Raw genomic sequence first — 17,484 nt, 5'->3', positions numbered from 1 at the left:
ACAACGTAATGCAGATTTAGCCTCACCACAACACTCTTGTGAGGTAAATGCATTTATTTCTACTTTACAGAGGGGAAAATTGAGGCACAGAGAGATTAATTAATTTGCCCAGAGTCCCAATAGTTAAGTCTGGGGTACAACATAGATGAAGTACTAAGAGCCTTCTGAGACTCAGTCCAGTGCTCTTTACCACAAGACCATTCCTTTTATCTTTATGGTTTTACTTCATTAGGGGAAAGGAAGTGAAAATGAGTCTTTAAATATGAAGAAAGAAAAAAAAAAAAAAAAAAAAGATAGACCCTGCAAAATACCAGAGATCCTTACCGATCACACTGTCTACACTGAATTATGAGCTCTTCCTCCCGGTAAGTGCGGTAGCAGATGGGGCAGGTGGACAAGCTGGCACAGGGCGCGCACTGCGTGTAGTTATTTTGCCACTCGCATCTTAAACCCGGAGAGGTAGCGCCACAGTGCCTGCACCAAACACACCTGCAGAACAGACAGAATCATCAGTATTTTCAGTTCACACTGAGATTATTTTGTGCCTTTAGAATACTCCTACTTAGAGCCCTATGAATGATTAAGTTTCAGGTCAGTAGCCACTTTTAGAGTAAAAATGGCTCGTTTCAGGCCTAACACCACCTTTTATTTGAATGGAAATGTATCCTTTAGATTTTGGACATGACCAAAATTTTTGATATTTTTAAAAATAAAGTTCCTAAATAAGAAAACCTTTCAATCTGGAAAACCGGGCGGGTGAGCGTAACAATTCAACGGGTCAAACAAATTACTGGTTTCAGCTGTCATTCACTTCAGTGAGACGCAGAGACTTAACCTGTGCGAGAGGTCTATCCTGTTTGCATTTAACCCAGGTAAAGCAAATGGATTTCAGAAGGGCCTGTGTTGAGATGTGGCATTGGAGTGAAGTATCCAGGAATTTTTCCAGTGGTTTCAGCTGGTCTTCTTTTGCTAATATTTGAAATATTCAAAAGAAAGTTGTTTTCTACTTCAATACTTAACTGTTTTTGGCTTATTTTTCAGCATGAGCAAACAGTGTGAATTGGAGATAACAGTTTTCGTATTGAACTGAAAGGTGAACGAAAACAACTGGAAGGTACTTCAGCTGTTTCAATGGACGTTATGTTGTTAGCTTTGCTCAACACACTTGATTTAACCACAACTAAATCATTATTACAGACAAAGGGGGCAGTGCAAATCCAAAGTGCAGCCATCAAAAGAGGAAAAGGAAAAAAGAAAAAAGAAAAGGAAGGGCCAGGGGTTGGTATTTGGAGAGCAGAGGCCAACGCACCATTTGCACTTCCATCCTCCCTTGGGGACGGTCTGCAGGGGCGGGTCCAGGCAGTACGTGTGGTAGCTGATGTCGCAGTCGTCGCAGAGCAGCAGCCTGCCCGGGTCGGTGGCTTTGCCGCAGGCCTCGCACACGGTGCACTCGAGGCAGCGCCAGCCCTTGCTGAGCACCACCTTGGTGATCTGCGCGAGGGAAGGCGGCAGGTTAGCCCGGAGCCGCCCTGAGGGAGCGCGAGGGCGCAGGAGGGAAGGGCCGCCGAGCGGCGCCGCCCCGCGCGCCTCACGGCTCACTGGGCACCCAGCAGCCTCTCTGAAGCTCCACTGAGTGGCAAAGGCTTAAATAGAAAGAGACTTATTGCTCCTACTACCCTCAAACGTGTTTTTTTGCAGACAAACTAGCAGGACTGGCATATGCTGCCCTGAGTCTACATGTATTATAGTTTTATTCATAGAATCACAGAATCCTTAAGGTTGGAAGGGACCTCCCAAGATCATCTAGTCCAACCCCCTGCACACGCAGGGTCACCCAGAGCACGTGGCACAGGGCTGCGTCCAAGTAGGTTTGGAAGATCTCCAGAGAAGGAGACTTCACAACCTCTCTGGGCAGCCTGGTCCAGGGCTCTGTCACCATCACTGGTAAGATATTTTTTCTTAAGTTCCTGAGGAACTTTTGGTACTTCAGTTGTGGCTGTTTCCTCTAGTCCTATCGCTGGCCACCGCTGAAAAGAAGCCACCCCATCCTCCTCACTGCCTCCCTTGAGGTGTTTATAGGCACTGATCAGATCCCCTCTCAGCTTTCTCTTCAGGCTGAACAGGCCCAGCTCCCTCAGCCTCATTCCTTACAGGAGAAGCTGGTCTTGACACACTGCTGCTCTTTTCAGGTATGAGAAAACCAGGATTCAAATCATTTTCACTCCAGCATCTGCTCCATTTTCTGAATTATCTTTAATAACAAGACTTGGGGTCTTAGTGACCTGAAGTGAATCAGCAATTTAAGGTAATTCAATATATAATGGTACTATATAAATGCAAAGCCCAATCATAGTCTCATGAAGAATGCGGATGGTATTTTGTAAAGCAGCTTTCAAATAAAGTTCTGTGACATGTTTTAAAAAATCCCACTTCTATAGAGATGCACTTATATAACAAAGAGTGTACAGTTTATACTTTGCAGTAAATAGCTTATTATGTGCTTGCTAAGTCATCTCATAGCACTCAAATTTAATTTTCACACATTCTCTCCCAGACTAATGAATGTAAAATGTATTAATTAACCACTCCAACTGCTGTCAATTCTGACAGCCAACAGACAAATTGAATCAACTAATCCTTATGCCCCTAGATGCAGTCTACTTTTTTGTTTTTAATTCGCCTTGCATTTAGGTTTTAAACTTAAATCTCAAACTGTTATTTTAACCAACAGCTGGATAATCACAGCTATTTATGGTTGTGAAATTACAAAAAGGTTAATTTCTCTTGAGGCAATGCATATTATAAAATGACATTTAATTAAAGTCTTTTGCAAGTTGCAAACAAATAACGGTCCCATTAGCTAAGAATATCTAACAAGTTAACGACTCCCCTAATTACCACAGAACCCAAGGCAGCACAGTGCTATTAAAGTGCAATATCAAAATAAGGGACTTAAGTAACATCCTGGGTCACGAATGCACTCACCTTAATACTGACACAGTAGGGATGGTAACACTGACCACACTGGGAGCAGGCCAGCAACCGTCCCTCAGCACCTTGGCCAAAGCTCCCGCACACCACACACATATCCTGAAATCACAGAAAAAAGCCCATTTTCAGCACATGTCTGGCAGTAAATTCTGAAAACAGGCAACTGTAAAGCCCAACTGGCTCACTGCAAAAGTGGCTGCTAATGACAGTCACTTACTTTTTAACTAAAAAAAGAGAAGCGAATAAAATGGAAACCAGACTGTTATCCTGACCTGATGAAGAGTGAACTTGTCACTGTTAGAGAAGAGGACAACTGTATTATGCATTGAATTTTCTTCCTCATCCTTGTTAGTTGAAATATCCATAGTCGTGACCTATAAAAAAAGCCAAATATAAATAGTACATGCACCAAATTCTCTAAGACTTAGTTGAAAACTATCTGTAAATACATTTTTATAACTGTACTAGAGGAATACAAGCTTTGAAGACACTAGAAGAACACATAAATGTTTATTAGTACTACATGACCTTCTATAAAATTTACCTTCATCAGAAATTGCCATATTAACTTCATACCATTTTTCAAATCCACACAAGCACTGTCTCTATTTCAAAGAGACATTCTCCTTCTCCTCTTTATGTTTCTCCCATGGATTGTAAAGCACAAATGGAAGGAAAGAGAGCAGCCTAGGAAAAAGTCAGTGGCAACTGTCTCCCTGTGACTTTGGGAGTTGTGAATGAAATCATTAAAACTGAGTTCTGACCTTTATGCAAAACTTGTTCTCCAAAATACTCCATGAACTTATATTATTAGACCTCATCATTTACTCTCTGAACCAAGAGTGGCCATGACAGTTTGTTAAGTGCACGTAATTCTCTGGCAAAGAACATATTAATGACAGGGAAATGTAACTTTGTTTTCCGCCTGCTTTAATTTTCTAAGTGTGGATTACTTTAAACACAGCTTAAATCTGAAGTGTTACATAGCTAGTTTTGTTTACACAATAATTTAAATGTTTTACAAGTCCAAACATCACTCTGAGATAAATGCAAGTACTGCTACAACATGTACAAGGAATCCCTTCGATACTCTGTTGCTGAAAATCAGCCTTTACAGAGAAATAGCTAAAAAGGGGAGTTTAGGTAAATATTGCTAAGGCCTTTTAATTATTGTGTGGTTGACAGCACAGCAGATGAAATAAATCATCTCATCGAAAACCACCCGACACTCTTTGAGAGATGTGATGACAACAAAGTTCTTGGATTTCTTTGCATATATTAGAAAACAGAATTTGAAGTGCAGAACTACTCGATTTTGACACTGCTTTAATTATGGCCCCGCTTGGATTAACCTATTCCCACCTCCTCTCCCATCTCTCCAAGGTCGTACCAAGGAATGTTGAGGTTTGGGTGGCTGTTCACTGGCCATGATTCCATGTTGAGGAACAATCTGCTTGTTCAAAGGGCTGCAAATACAGCCATGCATTTCCAATGCTGGGCTTGCAAAAGGGGGGCCTCTTTGCACTGCTCCCTTCCCCTGCTTTCCCATAAGACAGCCAGATCTCTGCTCCAGAAATCTAACACAGAAAAGCTGTCATTTACTAAGAATAAGATCAAATATCTGTGGGAACTGGGGGAGAGCAACTGCAATTTTGATTTACACCCATTTACTGATCTCCATGAGAAAGGGAGTCAATGTTCTCATTCCAGTTACAAAAGTCTTGCAGGGTTTGGTCTGTAAAACTTGGCTTCTCCTCAAATACAAATTTTTGCTTTGCAACTTCAGCATAACTAAGTGAATGCCTCTAATTCAACAAGGTACCTGTGACCAGCCGTAAGTGGATTCATCCTGTACGTGTAAAATCACATTTTTGCTCGTGCACCTCAACCACCAAGAGCTTTAAAATTTAGAGAACAAACATATAGATGGCTACTCCCTTCCCAGACCACAAATACCTGCAGAGTATTCTGACCAATTATTGCCGAGCGAGCAAGAAGTGGCACAAAGCCATACAAACTCCACCAGGTTATAGGTAAAAACATAGGCAGTTCTGAAGAGTTTGAGAAGTGACTTGATAAAGACATAAAAATGAATAAATCCTTTTCTGTGCTCATCAGAAGCAGGAAGCCTGTCACAATCTGCAGGGCTGACTAATAACCAAGCTATAAAATGTGTCTGGGGACACCACATACACGGTTGGAAACAAAAGCCTATTTTTTGCAATGCTACAGCCTGCCCTTACAAGGAGCAGACCAGGTTACTATGATATTTAAGAGTTTTAAAAAGACTTCAAGTATGAAATATCTGAACCACATAACCTACTCAGTGACAATTCTTTTAGTCATTCTTTTGCTATAGTCCTTCACTAATGTTTCTTAAAAAAGGTAAGCTGACCTAGGAACAGAGGGATGGTGTGTACATTGATACAAAACAGGAAATAAACAGCAGAATACATATCAGCTTTCTTTATGGAAGAACAGTGAAATCCTGATAGGATGTCTACATACTCACGTGCAATCCAGAAAATCTGGACTTGGAAAATTTGGAAAAAGGAGCAAGGTGAGAAAGCTTACCATTAATATTCACCTATTCAGAGCAATAGAAAAATGAAAGGGAACTGTGAAGAAACAACTCCCCACTACCTCCTTTGTAAGAGCATTGAGAGGGAGCCACAAAACCTGCATGTAGTGATTTAAAACAAAGGAGGAAATTCTGTCTGCCACAGCCTGAGAGGCTACAGGGCTTCCCAACGGGCAGGTGGCTTCAGAAGGGAGCAGTTTCATTCCCACAAGCCGCCTGCTTGGCCAGGCCGCAGCCACCGGCTCCCGCCTCTCCCTTGACTCCTCTGGTGTCTTCCCGGTCCCTCAGCGCTCGGCGTGGGTGCCCTGGGGACACAGGGCTCTGCCTGCTCAGGTTGCTGTGACATCCACCCGCATCTTGCTCTCCCCTTCCCTGTTCCAGCGGGTGCTGCCTTCCATCGGCACGTTCTCCCTGGTGGAAAAGGCAGGAGCTCTCCCAGACTCCCAGCTGTTGTCCCTTCACGTGGCGACGGCAGCGCGCAGTCGCATCAGGTTCAGCTACAAACTGTGTTCTGCTCCTTAACTACACTTGAGGATAACCAGGACTTACCAAATGCCTTTACGTTTTAATGCTTTCTCATTGTACACAGTACTTTAATAAAATTACTACATTAACACACTAAAATATGACTCAAAAATAAGTGTTCTTACCCCTGGAATGACTACGGTCCCCACTCCGTTTTTCAGCTTTGATCGCCCTCTGCCTCCTCTTCCTGAGAGCCCGGCGCCGCGTGGCCTCCGCTTCCCCGGGAATCCTGATCCGCGGCCCTAGGCAACGTAAGATAACAACTTAAGTGCAACCTAGAGGCTTTTGGTTATACAGGATTCAAACTCGTTCAGTGCAAGAGGGAAAAATATAGATTAAAAAGCACCCTGTGATTTCAGGTGAATATAGGCACACTAGGGCAGAGTCATTAAACTATTGCATAAATTGTTGTGAAACACTTTAATTTCTGTAACTATTTACATGACATAATATCATTGGTGAAAAAGCAGCTCAAACCAGCAGTGTTTATTCCCAGTTCAGGAACAACTTGGAAATAAAGAATTTTTTTTTTTTTTTGACAACTGCAGAGTCCTCAAAATAAATGGTCCCTCTCATGCGATTTGGTTCCTTGGCACAAATAACCAAATGAACGTTGCAGGTTGTTGGGACTTAATTCTGCTCACAAAGAAAAGCAAGACGTGGCTCCATCAAACTCTTTAATCCAGGAGATGCAGAGATTTCTCATTTTATTGATTAATCTCAGGGCAATGTTTCATATATTACTGAAGTTTGTTTTTCCTTATGAATTTTCCATTGATTTTTAGGCAGACACATAGTTGCAGTGTTTGTGTGCTCTGCAGTTCCCAGTAAGCATCACCAACCACAGTGAACTGTAGAAAAGCAAATACTGCTTTTCAGTAATAACTACCTGATCCTGCTACAGTGACTTAGCTTGAATTTCACCTTTTTTTTTTTTTTTTTTTTTTTTAATTTTAAATCAGCTAAACACAACTTGTATATTTAAAACACTACTCTCTTCCAGAGGGAAGAGGAACGTGCTGAGCACGTTCCTGAGGCCCGGCTCCTCCGCACGGAGCGGGTGGCTCTCGGGAGCTCTGCCTGCTACACACGATGNTTTTTTTTTTTTTTTTTTTTTTTTAATTTCAAATAAGCTAAACACAAATTGTACAATTAAATCCCTAATCACTTGCAGAGGGAAGAGGAACGTGCTGAGCACGTTCCTGAGGCCCGGCTCCTCCGCACGGAGCGGGTGGCTCTCGGGAGCTCTGCCTGCTACACACGATGCCAGTCATGGTCATCGCTTACGGTACATGCCCCATGGAGCACGCACTAGGAAAGCAGTGAGGTTGGCTACTGTATCCTGCACTTGTGAACGGTATCTACAGTGAGGAACTTGAGGAAAAATTTCTCGACAGTGAGGGTGGCAGAGCCCTGGCACAGGCTGCCCAGGGAGGCTGTGGAGTCGCCTTCTCTGGAGGTCTCCAAACCCACCTGGATGCTGCCCTCTGCCCCGTGCTCTGGGTGTCCCTGCTGGAGCACGGGCTTGGAATAGGTGATCTCTAGAAGTCCCTTCCAACCTTAAGGGTTCTCTGGTTCTATGGTAGCCCAGCTGTGGCCACAGAAGAGCCAGATGTCTGCAGGGCCCATATCCAAGCGGACAGTTTGCTGCCAACTGCTTCTCATCCCAAGACCAAACGTTTGCTCCATGAAATGAGGTCGATTAAACCCCAGAGCCCTTCGGCGACGCTCTCGCCACCAGATACCGAGACCCTCTAGGACTGAGCCCAGGGATGCAAAGGAGTACGACGGGCTCGACAGTATTTTGGGAGCACAGCACCTCCTGTTTCCAAAGGAAATGCAAGTTCACGGTGATCATTAAAGGGAGAATCCAAGCACTGCACTGCTAACTTTCTATCAATGTTCATTTATTAATGGAGAGAGAAATTAAGTAACCTTACTCTTAATGCAAGGTAATGGAAGACAGCACAACTGGAGGGAGTGAAAGGAAGGACAAAGCCGACGACTAAAGTATTTTTATGTTGTTATACTGTACAAGGCAAAGGATTATGCTGCCCTCACATACACAAGAGTTAAAAAATAAGTAGAGACAAGACAAACAAATGTGAACTTTTAAAGACAGGACCTCTTAGAGGCACTTCTCATTTTCAGTATCAGTATTGTTATTTTCACAAGACCAGTAACAAGCACATACTTGTACCAATGTTAATGCTGAAAATTAATGCTTGAAGCAGCAAAAGCTGGGACAATGTCAAATTAAAATAAAACTAGCATGAGAGTTAAAGTGAGATGGAAATCAATCATTTGGAATCGACGGCTATTTGCTACGGTTTCGTAGTTGTGTGTTTTGATCTGGTTTTTAAATAGAAATTGCAGTTACTTTCTTCAACTCTCTTTATGATAAATGTCACTGCGGACACAAGCTTTGCCTGTCTCATCAGATAGGAAAGGAGGAATTTAGTCCCCCACAAGCTACAATGGATGTCACTTTGCATCCACGCTGCAGTTTGAGACGCACCTCAGACCTGCTGTCTGTAAATGTCTGGCTTTTACCTTCCTGCCAGGCCTGAGGACACTTTTTTGCTCAGTAACTTACTTTGACAGTTACTTAAAGCCAACCCCCTGAACCGAAATGCTAAACACACAGAAGAGTTGGAAATGCAAATTATTCTTTGCCATGTATAATCATGGCAAAACCATCACAATATTTGCACACTCTGGAAAGCAAATATTTTTTAACCCGAAAGCTCCAGAGCTTTAGAGGTTTTTTAAAGGCCTTCAACAGTGATAGAGTGAAAGAGTGACTCAGTTACGCTACGCAGGATTTCATTAGCAGTCTCTACAGCAGAAAGATAGCAATGGATACATGTAAATAAATTCAAATTATTTACCACTTTGATGCTCCAAATGGCACTGCCAGGAAGCTGTCTGGATTTAAAAATGTCCCGACCTTCTGAAATGTCTGGGGACCAGGAAGGTGGGCTCACTGTATTATTGGTACTCCAAGCCCCCTAGGATACGGTAGGTGAGAAAATAGATGTATAAAACGTTGCAACATAAAGGAAAAGAAAAAGCAAGCAACAAAAAAAAACAACCAAAAAAATCTGAAAAGCAAAGCACATGCAGGCATAGGCATTTCTGCATCAACCGAACCAGTCCATTAGTTCCCGCTGTGTGAGAGGATGGTGGGAGGTTTTCAGGTGGTCAGTGGAATTCGTACTGAAATTCTAACCTCAAAATGCAAGTTAAGTCCCAAGGAACAGATTTTATAAACAAAGGGGAAGACAAATACAAAGCAATCCGTCATAAAAGGAACAAATTGCATCCTTATGTTTTATTGCATCAAACTGGACAGTACTTTGAGATGAGAAAAGCTTTTCTGTTTTACACTTTGAACTGCATTTTTCGATGCCCTTAGTCAACTTTTGAGCCCAAACTCACTGGCAATCATGGCAACAACCAGTCTGAGAAGCACGTGAAGCAAAAGGAATATAAATAAAACATGAAAAACAAAGAAAAAATAATAAAACAGTCATGGGTAATTACCAAGACACTTCTTTGCTGCCAGGACATCACAAATAAACTATTGAAAAGCTCGATACTAACGTTCCCTTCACCTCAATGATTTCACGTTCATTACGCTATCAAATATTACCTATACACACATAGCAACTATATGGACAGATGGCATATAAGCTGAGCCCAGAAAAACTGTGTTTTTTATCCGTAATTGTGCAGTTCCCAACACTGCAGGTTGTCATTTAACTCTGTGACCACGAACGTAATAAAAGAGGAAAGTATTAAGATAGAAAAGAAAAAGTTGCCCATCTCAGGCTGCCTGGAAGCTTAACCGTGCACTGAGGCTGCACTTCTGCAGAGCCCAAAGGGGTAAAACCCAGTGCCCGCAGCCAGCGAGGGAATCCCAGAGACCAGGGAGCTAACACAGCACAGGATTATCAGCTCTGAACATGCAGCAGTCGGCCTTTCAAAACAGAATGAGTCGTCTATGATTTCTGAGCCACTTTTTGCAGTAAAACAGAAAATGTCAAAGCTTGCTATTTTCTGTTCTATATAGAATATTCTATACAACTTCTCTTCAATACAGAAGATTCTATACAACTTCTACAACTCATTCCCCCCCAAGTGCTTCTCTATGGGTCTTACAAGACGGCACGTGCTGCAGGGACCTTCGCTCACTGACTTGGTTATTGGTGCCCAGGACTTGGGGTTCTGGCCAAGAGACCTCCCAAATTCCATGTTTTTCTGACCCAGATGTACCAAGTGCACCCAACACCATATAAAGCCCTCAGCCACACAAAGGCATTTTCCTATATATGTATCAGAATAACCACTAGCAATCTTCTGTGATAATTCTTTTTAAGATGTTCTAGGGTTGTAGAAGAATAATGATAAAGATAAAAGCAGAAGCCCGTGGCACTGCAGGCTGCTGATGGGCAGGGGTGGGCAACGTGGGTGCTCCCCACGCTGGAGACACCAAAACCACCATCTGTTTCCACTCTGGAGGAGGACTATGAATAACTTTCTATCACACACAGAATATGAATAACCAATGTGTTTTAATAGCACCTGAATTATTAGATTTTGAAGAATGAGGCGGTTATTTATCCTACTGCCCAGCACAATGAATTAAGGAAAACAAATGCAAGGTAGAAACTACTGATTTTGCATGGATGCTCCTGTGCCCGGTGAAGGGCACGTTGGGTGCTCTAAAACTGAGACAAAAATACTTCAGGATCCAGAAAGCTTTGCTCTTACACTGCTCCATATGAAGTTGCACACATTCACTGCACTGGATTTTATTAACAGTATCAGGACACTCAACAAGGAGCTTAGCGACTAAAACACTGAGGAGCAAGTGGTGAATGCTGCTACCTGGAGAGTGCAGCTAATGCTGCCTTGGGGTCCCAGTATCTGTTTCAAACTTGTGCAGTCCTGGAAATGGCCTGGGCCTGCAAGGCTAGTTCCTCTGTGCAACAGCCAGGGAACCCGTGCTGGGCAGCTCAAGCGTGGAGCCACAGCTTCTACAACCAGGAAAGAAAATAAAAATCCATCTTCTTTGATGAATCCGCTTTTGAGACAGCTGAATTCCTTTCTGGAGATGTCCAAGTCTGGATCCACGGAGCGGAATCGCCCACGACCTGCTCTGTTCCAGCTGTGGTGCCAGCTGCACCCAGGCACCACCAGCAGCCCTCCTGGAACCTCCCAGAACCTGTTACCCTGTCCCTCAAAGTTCTTCTTCTCCCATTTTCTTGCTTCTCTTCTTCTTCTCCCATTTTCTTGCTATGGGTCTACACGACTGAGATACTTCGCTATTATCTCCACACGTTTGACCTTAAGTTTATGAACCTGCTGCAATGGAGGGGCTTCGCTAGAGAGGCAGAGAGGGGAGGTTTGGGCTACAGGGTTTTTATTTTTTCAATGTGAGAAACACCTTCCCCAATCATAAAAAATGTAGATATACATATATAAAAATTACTATACATTAAAGGCACTTTTAAAGATGACATAAATTGGGCACAACTATATAAAAATACAGTGTATTGTTCTTTTACATTCAATATTTTAGAGAGGTCTCTGTTGCTATTCACAACCCTTGATTCAGCAAAAAGTAGGTAAAACTTAAAAAAGAAAAAAAAAAAAAGAAAAAAAGAAAAAAAAAGGAATGTTTGCCGCACAGGGAGCCAAAACAATTTCCAGATACAAACCAAGGTTAAAACGTGGGAACACCTCTCACCCATCAGGGATTTGTTTGATTCCATACTGCCCACAGGGAAAATGTTTACCCGTACCTGAGCCCTTCTAAACCTCTCACTCTCCTGACCACCATTCCATAGGTTCTGGTGCCTCGGAAAGGCCCCTAGCAGGAATTGGGCACTGCAGCTTTATGCTGCTGGAGATTATTTTATCCATGTCTAAAGCATGTCAACATTTATTTAAATATAGTATACACCTCACTGCACAATCACCTATAAAATGATATTGAAGTGCAGCAAAATAAACAGAGCTCCCAAGCTCAGTGGAAGGAGACTAAAAAATAAAAATGTTTCAGAAAGCATCAACTATAGAGAAGCTTCTTTTCTCAAGCAACAGATTATCTACTGACATCAACATTATATTTGCATCTCCAACGTGGAAAACTAGATGAATAAAGGTGAAAAGTGACCAGTACGAGGCCAAAAAACTACCTACTAGTTGTGTTCAACTTGGGTTACCAGGAGCAGGTTAGGAAAACAAGGCCTATTTTTCACTAATGAAGCAGATGCTTTATTTTTATTCAGTCTTTTATATTCAGCCTTTATTCAAGGCAAGTTCCCCCCTATTTCCACAAGGTGCTCGTCTGGGTCAGATCTAAATAACCAGGAGAAGGCAGGGAAGAAGGCTGGGGCTTAAAACAAACTCTTTATTTGCTTTTCTCACCAGAAAATTGTTATTAGCCTTATAAAACTTCCAGCTTAGGGACAGGATTATCAAAATCAAGGGGATCAAAAGGAGCCCTCACAGTTCGACATAATTTTAGAAGAGTTCATTAATTTTTCAAGTAACTTCTCCAGTTCCACAATAGGCACCACTAAGATGCTGCCTTAAGATGTTATTTGTACCCTTTTCTTTTAAAAGCTGATTTGCAAACTGATGAATAGATTATGTTAATTTAGCATCTCAGCTGGGATTTGGGTTGTGCTAGACATGAATTCTAAGCAGTAATTCAACTCAGTTGTGTTTGCATTACTTACTCCATATATTGGGAGGTTAATGTCTATACCATATTGGATATGGAGCATACAAACCAATTCTTTTTAGTTGTGTTTTTGGCATTTCTGCATTTGCATTTACAGTTGGGAATCAGCCCGTTTCCTCATTGGGCTCTCCACCAATTAACTGATTTTACTGCTAGTTTCACGACGCTGCTGCCCCCGCACACCAGGGGCAAACAGCACAGAAAAAATAAATGTGACTTTTACTGGAACACAAAAGAAAACCAAACTCTTCCCCAAGAGACACTCTTAAAGTTTTTAAATCTGCCTGACAAACTGGTGTAAAACTTTAAACTAGGGAAATAACTTTCATGTTAAGATGGTGCACAGTACGAGAAGTGTTTGAGCACTGTGGCGCCATCAGAACCCAGGGAACTTAATGCTTTCTTTCTAATAGTTCACAGTCTATTTTTATTTCATGTGTACTTCTATAAGCTCTACCACACTTACAGATGAGAAAAAAAGAAATGGAGATCCTCTAAAATATTCCAAACTGAATAATTTGTTGCTTTTCTTATATATGCCTATCCCTTTCAGAATGCTGTTTCATAGCTCCCCTTAAAAACCACATTCCCATTGGATTTTTGAACCCTTCGCTTCCATGAGAAAATGGGAAACATTTCTTAACATATAAAATACTTCTTTAATGATAAGTTCAGAAAAACATGACAGGACCACCCTGGGAGCTCCAAAGCCTAAAAATAAACTCTGTGAGGAGCAGAATCGAAACTCTCCTTAATCCGTCACACTGATATACATCTTCTGTAGGATTCTGCAAACACAAAACAAATGCAAAACAAAGTCCTAGGAATCATTTATTCCCCTAACTATGTAATTAGAACTGAGAATAAGATGGTGCAGAAGGCTACAGACCTGCTGATTAATTTTCAATTATCAAATCTAATCCTCACCAAGTCACAGCAATTTGTACCAGACAGTTCTTTCTTAGTCTTCACTCATACAACCAACTATCACTATTTGCCTTAATTAAAAACTCCATCTAGAAAAAATGTGGCAACATGATGGTAACAGAATTGCTGCACCTTCATCTATGAAGTCCATTTAAGAAACATTAACACATATTAAAGATGTCAGCCAAAATATATGGAAAAAGAAGAGTTAAAAGAAAACGCACATCATCAATCTTTGCATTTCTAGCATGTGTATTCCAGCATGTATTAAAAATATAATGAATCTTCCTACTTGTTTTGCTCTAAGTACCATCAAAAAAAAAAAAAAAAAGCTTGTTAATTCTCACCAGAGAACCTTTATTATGTATGACCTTCAATTATTTAACATGAAATTACTTCCTTAAAGAAATAAACTGTGCACTCCCTTGGGAGAAGAAACACCGCCGAGCCTCCAAAATAGGTCAACTTATTGCATGAAACTCAAAGTTGAACTAACTTCGTAAATGCATGTAGAGAAACACTCTGCGTGCTTACCTGTCTTGACCTGGGTCTTCCAGGAGAAAACTTCCTCTTGGTGATGGCTGGTTTCCCCATGCCAATTTTTGGAGTGACTGATATGTAGGTGGTTGTGAGGGCACCCCCGGCAGCCGCAGTCGAGGCTGGAGGCTGCCTGTGCTGCCCGTCCCGGGCAGGGTGCAAGTCTAGAGCAAGGTCTGCAGAGGAAGACACACTTGTCTTGTCGGCATTAACTGAGGGTGCAAGGGAAGGCAGAGTCTCAGCTGGCGATTTTAGGGCTTTCTCTCCAACTGGTGAACTGCTTTGCAAAGCTTCATTTACAGAAGCAGCTTTTCCTTCCGAAAGAGCTGGTGTTTCTGAGCTCTCCTTAACTTCTCCTTTCTCTCTGTCTCTTTGCACTTCTACTATTTCCAGTTGCTGTTCCACACGGATACAGATTTCCCCTTTATTTTCAGGCCCCTGTATTTCTGGCGCCACAGCTATGGCCTCGGGTACCGAAGACAGAGGCCGAGAGTCTGCTGTGGATCCCGCTGCTGCCTCAGCCCTGCCCTGTGACAGGGACAGCCGCGTCTCTCCCACTTGCTCGTCCGACCCCTGACCCGTTGCAGCTTCCACCCCTTCCATCGTTTTCTCAGCCTGACTCTCATCCAAGGCTGGGGGCTTCTTGGGAGACACTTCCATTTCAGCTGCATGAGCTTCATCGGGGGCTTCTGCTTCCAGTTCTGCGGTCTTGTCTTCTAGCGACGTGCCTGTAACTAAGGACAGTCACGTTAAAGGTTCAGTGAAACAATGAACAGTTCATAGAGTTGTACTGGTCACCAAGCACACATGAAATACATATCACTTGCTTAGGAAAATTTATGTGAAATTTTATACATAACTTAAAATATACTGTTTAAATATCCATTTTTGACCCTATGTTTGTAGTAAACCGCATTTGTAGCAGATATATTGCAACTTTTTGATTGCTTCTGCTCTCTACCCCAGATCCGCAAGGGTACCTCATAAGGAAACAGGCCATTTTCAGGGATAAACTCAGGCACCCGCTCGCATGTTTTCCATAAAAACGCACTCAGGGGAAAGAAGATTTCATTGGATATCAGGGGCAGCTTCTCAGTTAGCAAGGATTCCACTGTACGAGGGTACTCCCGGACGTGCAAACTAGCAAAGCTGCCACAGCTGCACTGCTGCAAGTCAAGCTGACAAGTGAGGATCACAGTTTGTAACTGCAGAGCTGGGAACCTGGCTTGCAAGGGGCATTCAGAGGGGCTGCAGTAATGACCTCAGGACTGGGAACCTGCATTTCCATGCAGGTAGCTCAAAGCAGTCTCTCCTTTTTCACTCCTACACTCTGCAGATTTAGACAGCAGGAATTTATGCAGTTTAAGCAACTGTCCCAAGAGTTGCCAAAAGACAATGACCAAGAAGAACAGGACATGTTCATATTATAAATATTTTCTCCCTAATGCTCTTTAAGAAATCACCCCATGTGGAAATAGCCCATGGTTTATCATGCCCCCATTGATTTCTTTCACAAAAATGTAAGTCACCCCTTGAACCAAACCTAATTTAATCCATTATTTTCTTCATCAAGGACTTCCAGCACACTGCATCCATTCTGTGCAGCCCAGCATCCTCTTTTCTGCTTCGAAGTAGCTCGTAGGATCTTCATTTGATGGGTCCTGACTCCATTACAGGTTTGACTCCATTACATTTGCTATAATGCCTGCAGTCTTAAATTCACACTGCTCCACAAACACATTAGCCCCTACAGTTCACAGCCTCGGATTTTATTGCATTTTCACTGACAAAATTTTAAATCACAGCCCTATCTCACCCGCCACGGCGATCAAAGTTAAACTGCAAGATTGTTTTTTCACTCTCTTGGCTTTAAATTCGGGTTTCTTGCTTTCCCTTGGGGCAACCATCCCTGAGCACAGCCTGGGGATGGGTGGGTTGCACTTGAGAGTTTGCCCCTGACATCAGTCACTGAAACATTTGAAGGACTTGAACCCAAACCCCTCTATCTGCATTTGTCTCTTTGCCTTGGCCTTGCTGAGTGACTGATTAGATACATGTATTCCCAGAGCCTTAATGCTGTAGTACATCCTGTCTGGATATGCTTTAATAAACCCATAATCTTGTGAGGAAGAGGAGACAGGAGAAAAGGAGAAAACCTTAACTGAAAACGGGAGATCTCAGTTATTAAGCACGACCCACCACAGTACAGAAGGGGAATTTCATCCCATCTTGTTATGTTAGTGCAGAAAACACAAATAACTAAGTCTGCACAATCGACTTAAGTATCTAACTCCATTTCCAGCTGTTGGAGAAAGCCACCCCTATCAAGTTTTGTGTTTTCTCAGGCTGCAAAGCTCTTTCTTACCATCTGTGACACATCCAACAGCTGATTCTTGAAGAAGGCTGTTACCAATAACAGTTTGTTCCTGCAAGACCGCATCTTCTGCACTGCTTTCCATCTCCATTTCGTTGGTACAAGCTTAGGGAGAAGCAAAGAAGTCATCAGTTTGGACAAGGAGTTCATTCTATTACTTTGGCATCAATAGTTGCTATCAGTACTTGACCTTTCGACTAAACAGAATGATATTTAACTATGTGATAGGAGTTAGGGCAAATGAGGTCAATGAGAAGGTCAAGGAGAATATATGGGACTCCTTAAAGATTAAGAGCCCTTTTCTCATTAACACCAAAGCTGCTTTGTACTTTTCAGATAGTGGAAAGAGGGTGTCAAGCAAATCTAACAACCTACTTGGGGAAATAAGATTTACACACAGGCTCAGGTTCCTCTGCACCAACTAATACAAAAGGCCCTTTATCAAACTTCTAAATCTGAAAGAACTTGTAGCAGGAAGGCTGCAAATCTGCATACAAATACTACAAATGCTGTGGCCCTGTGATGAGGTTACATCTACCAGCAGCTTGGGGAACAACTATTTTTCAAACCATCAGTAACGTGGAAAATAAAATACCTCTCTCTAGGGATTTCCCCATGTTACAGAAAGGAAGGTGCGTGAGAAGGACAGAACTGAGCTTTGCTTCAGCTGAGAGTGCACAGGAACAGGCAGCACACATCTTTTTCCCATTTAAATGAAGCTTTTTTTTTCCAATTAAAGGAATTCATTAGAACACCCTAGACAAAGTAGCAGCATGAAAATCAGAGCATACA

The 17,484-nt window shown here is 42.3% G+C and overlaps 1 protein-coding gene across 1 annotated transcript in view; it reads right to left on the bottom strand.

The window, feature by feature from the left end:
• The window catches only part of KMT2C (lysine methyltransferase 2C), a 164,518-nt gene that overhangs the window by 57,354 nt on the left and 89,680 nt on the right, over positions 1-17,484 (bottom strand). Inside the window, exons 12-19 of the mRNA XM_026051932.1 lie at positions 16,684-16,797; positions 14,316-15,052; positions 8,989-9,108; positions 6,223-6,339; positions 3,264-3,365; positions 2,986-3,090; positions 1,310-1,491; positions 325-489 (exon numbers count right to left, since the gene is read on the bottom strand). Of these exons, the coding sequence (XP_025907717.1) occupies positions 325-489; positions 1,310-1,491; positions 2,986-3,090; positions 3,264-3,365; positions 6,223-6,339; positions 8,989-9,108; positions 14,316-15,052; positions 16,684-16,797 (1,642 nt within the window). The remainder of the gene's footprint in view (positions 1-324; positions 490-1,309; positions 1,492-2,985; positions 3,091-3,263; positions 3,366-6,222; positions 6,340-8,988; positions 9,109-14,315; positions 15,053-16,683; positions 16,798-17,484) is intronic.

The sequence above is a fragment of the Nothoprocta perdicaria genome, unplaced genomic scaffold (assembly GCF_003342845.1).
Source record: "Nothoprocta perdicaria isolate Ctin4 unplaced genomic scaffold, notPer1 scaffold_80, whole genome shotgun sequence".
Lineage (NCBI taxonomy): Eukaryota > Metazoa > Chordata > Aves > Tinamiformes > Tinamidae > Nothoprocta > Nothoprocta perdicaria.
The sequence above is the reverse complement of the archived record's forward strand: the minus strand, read 5'-3'. Positions and strand labels throughout refer to the sequence as shown.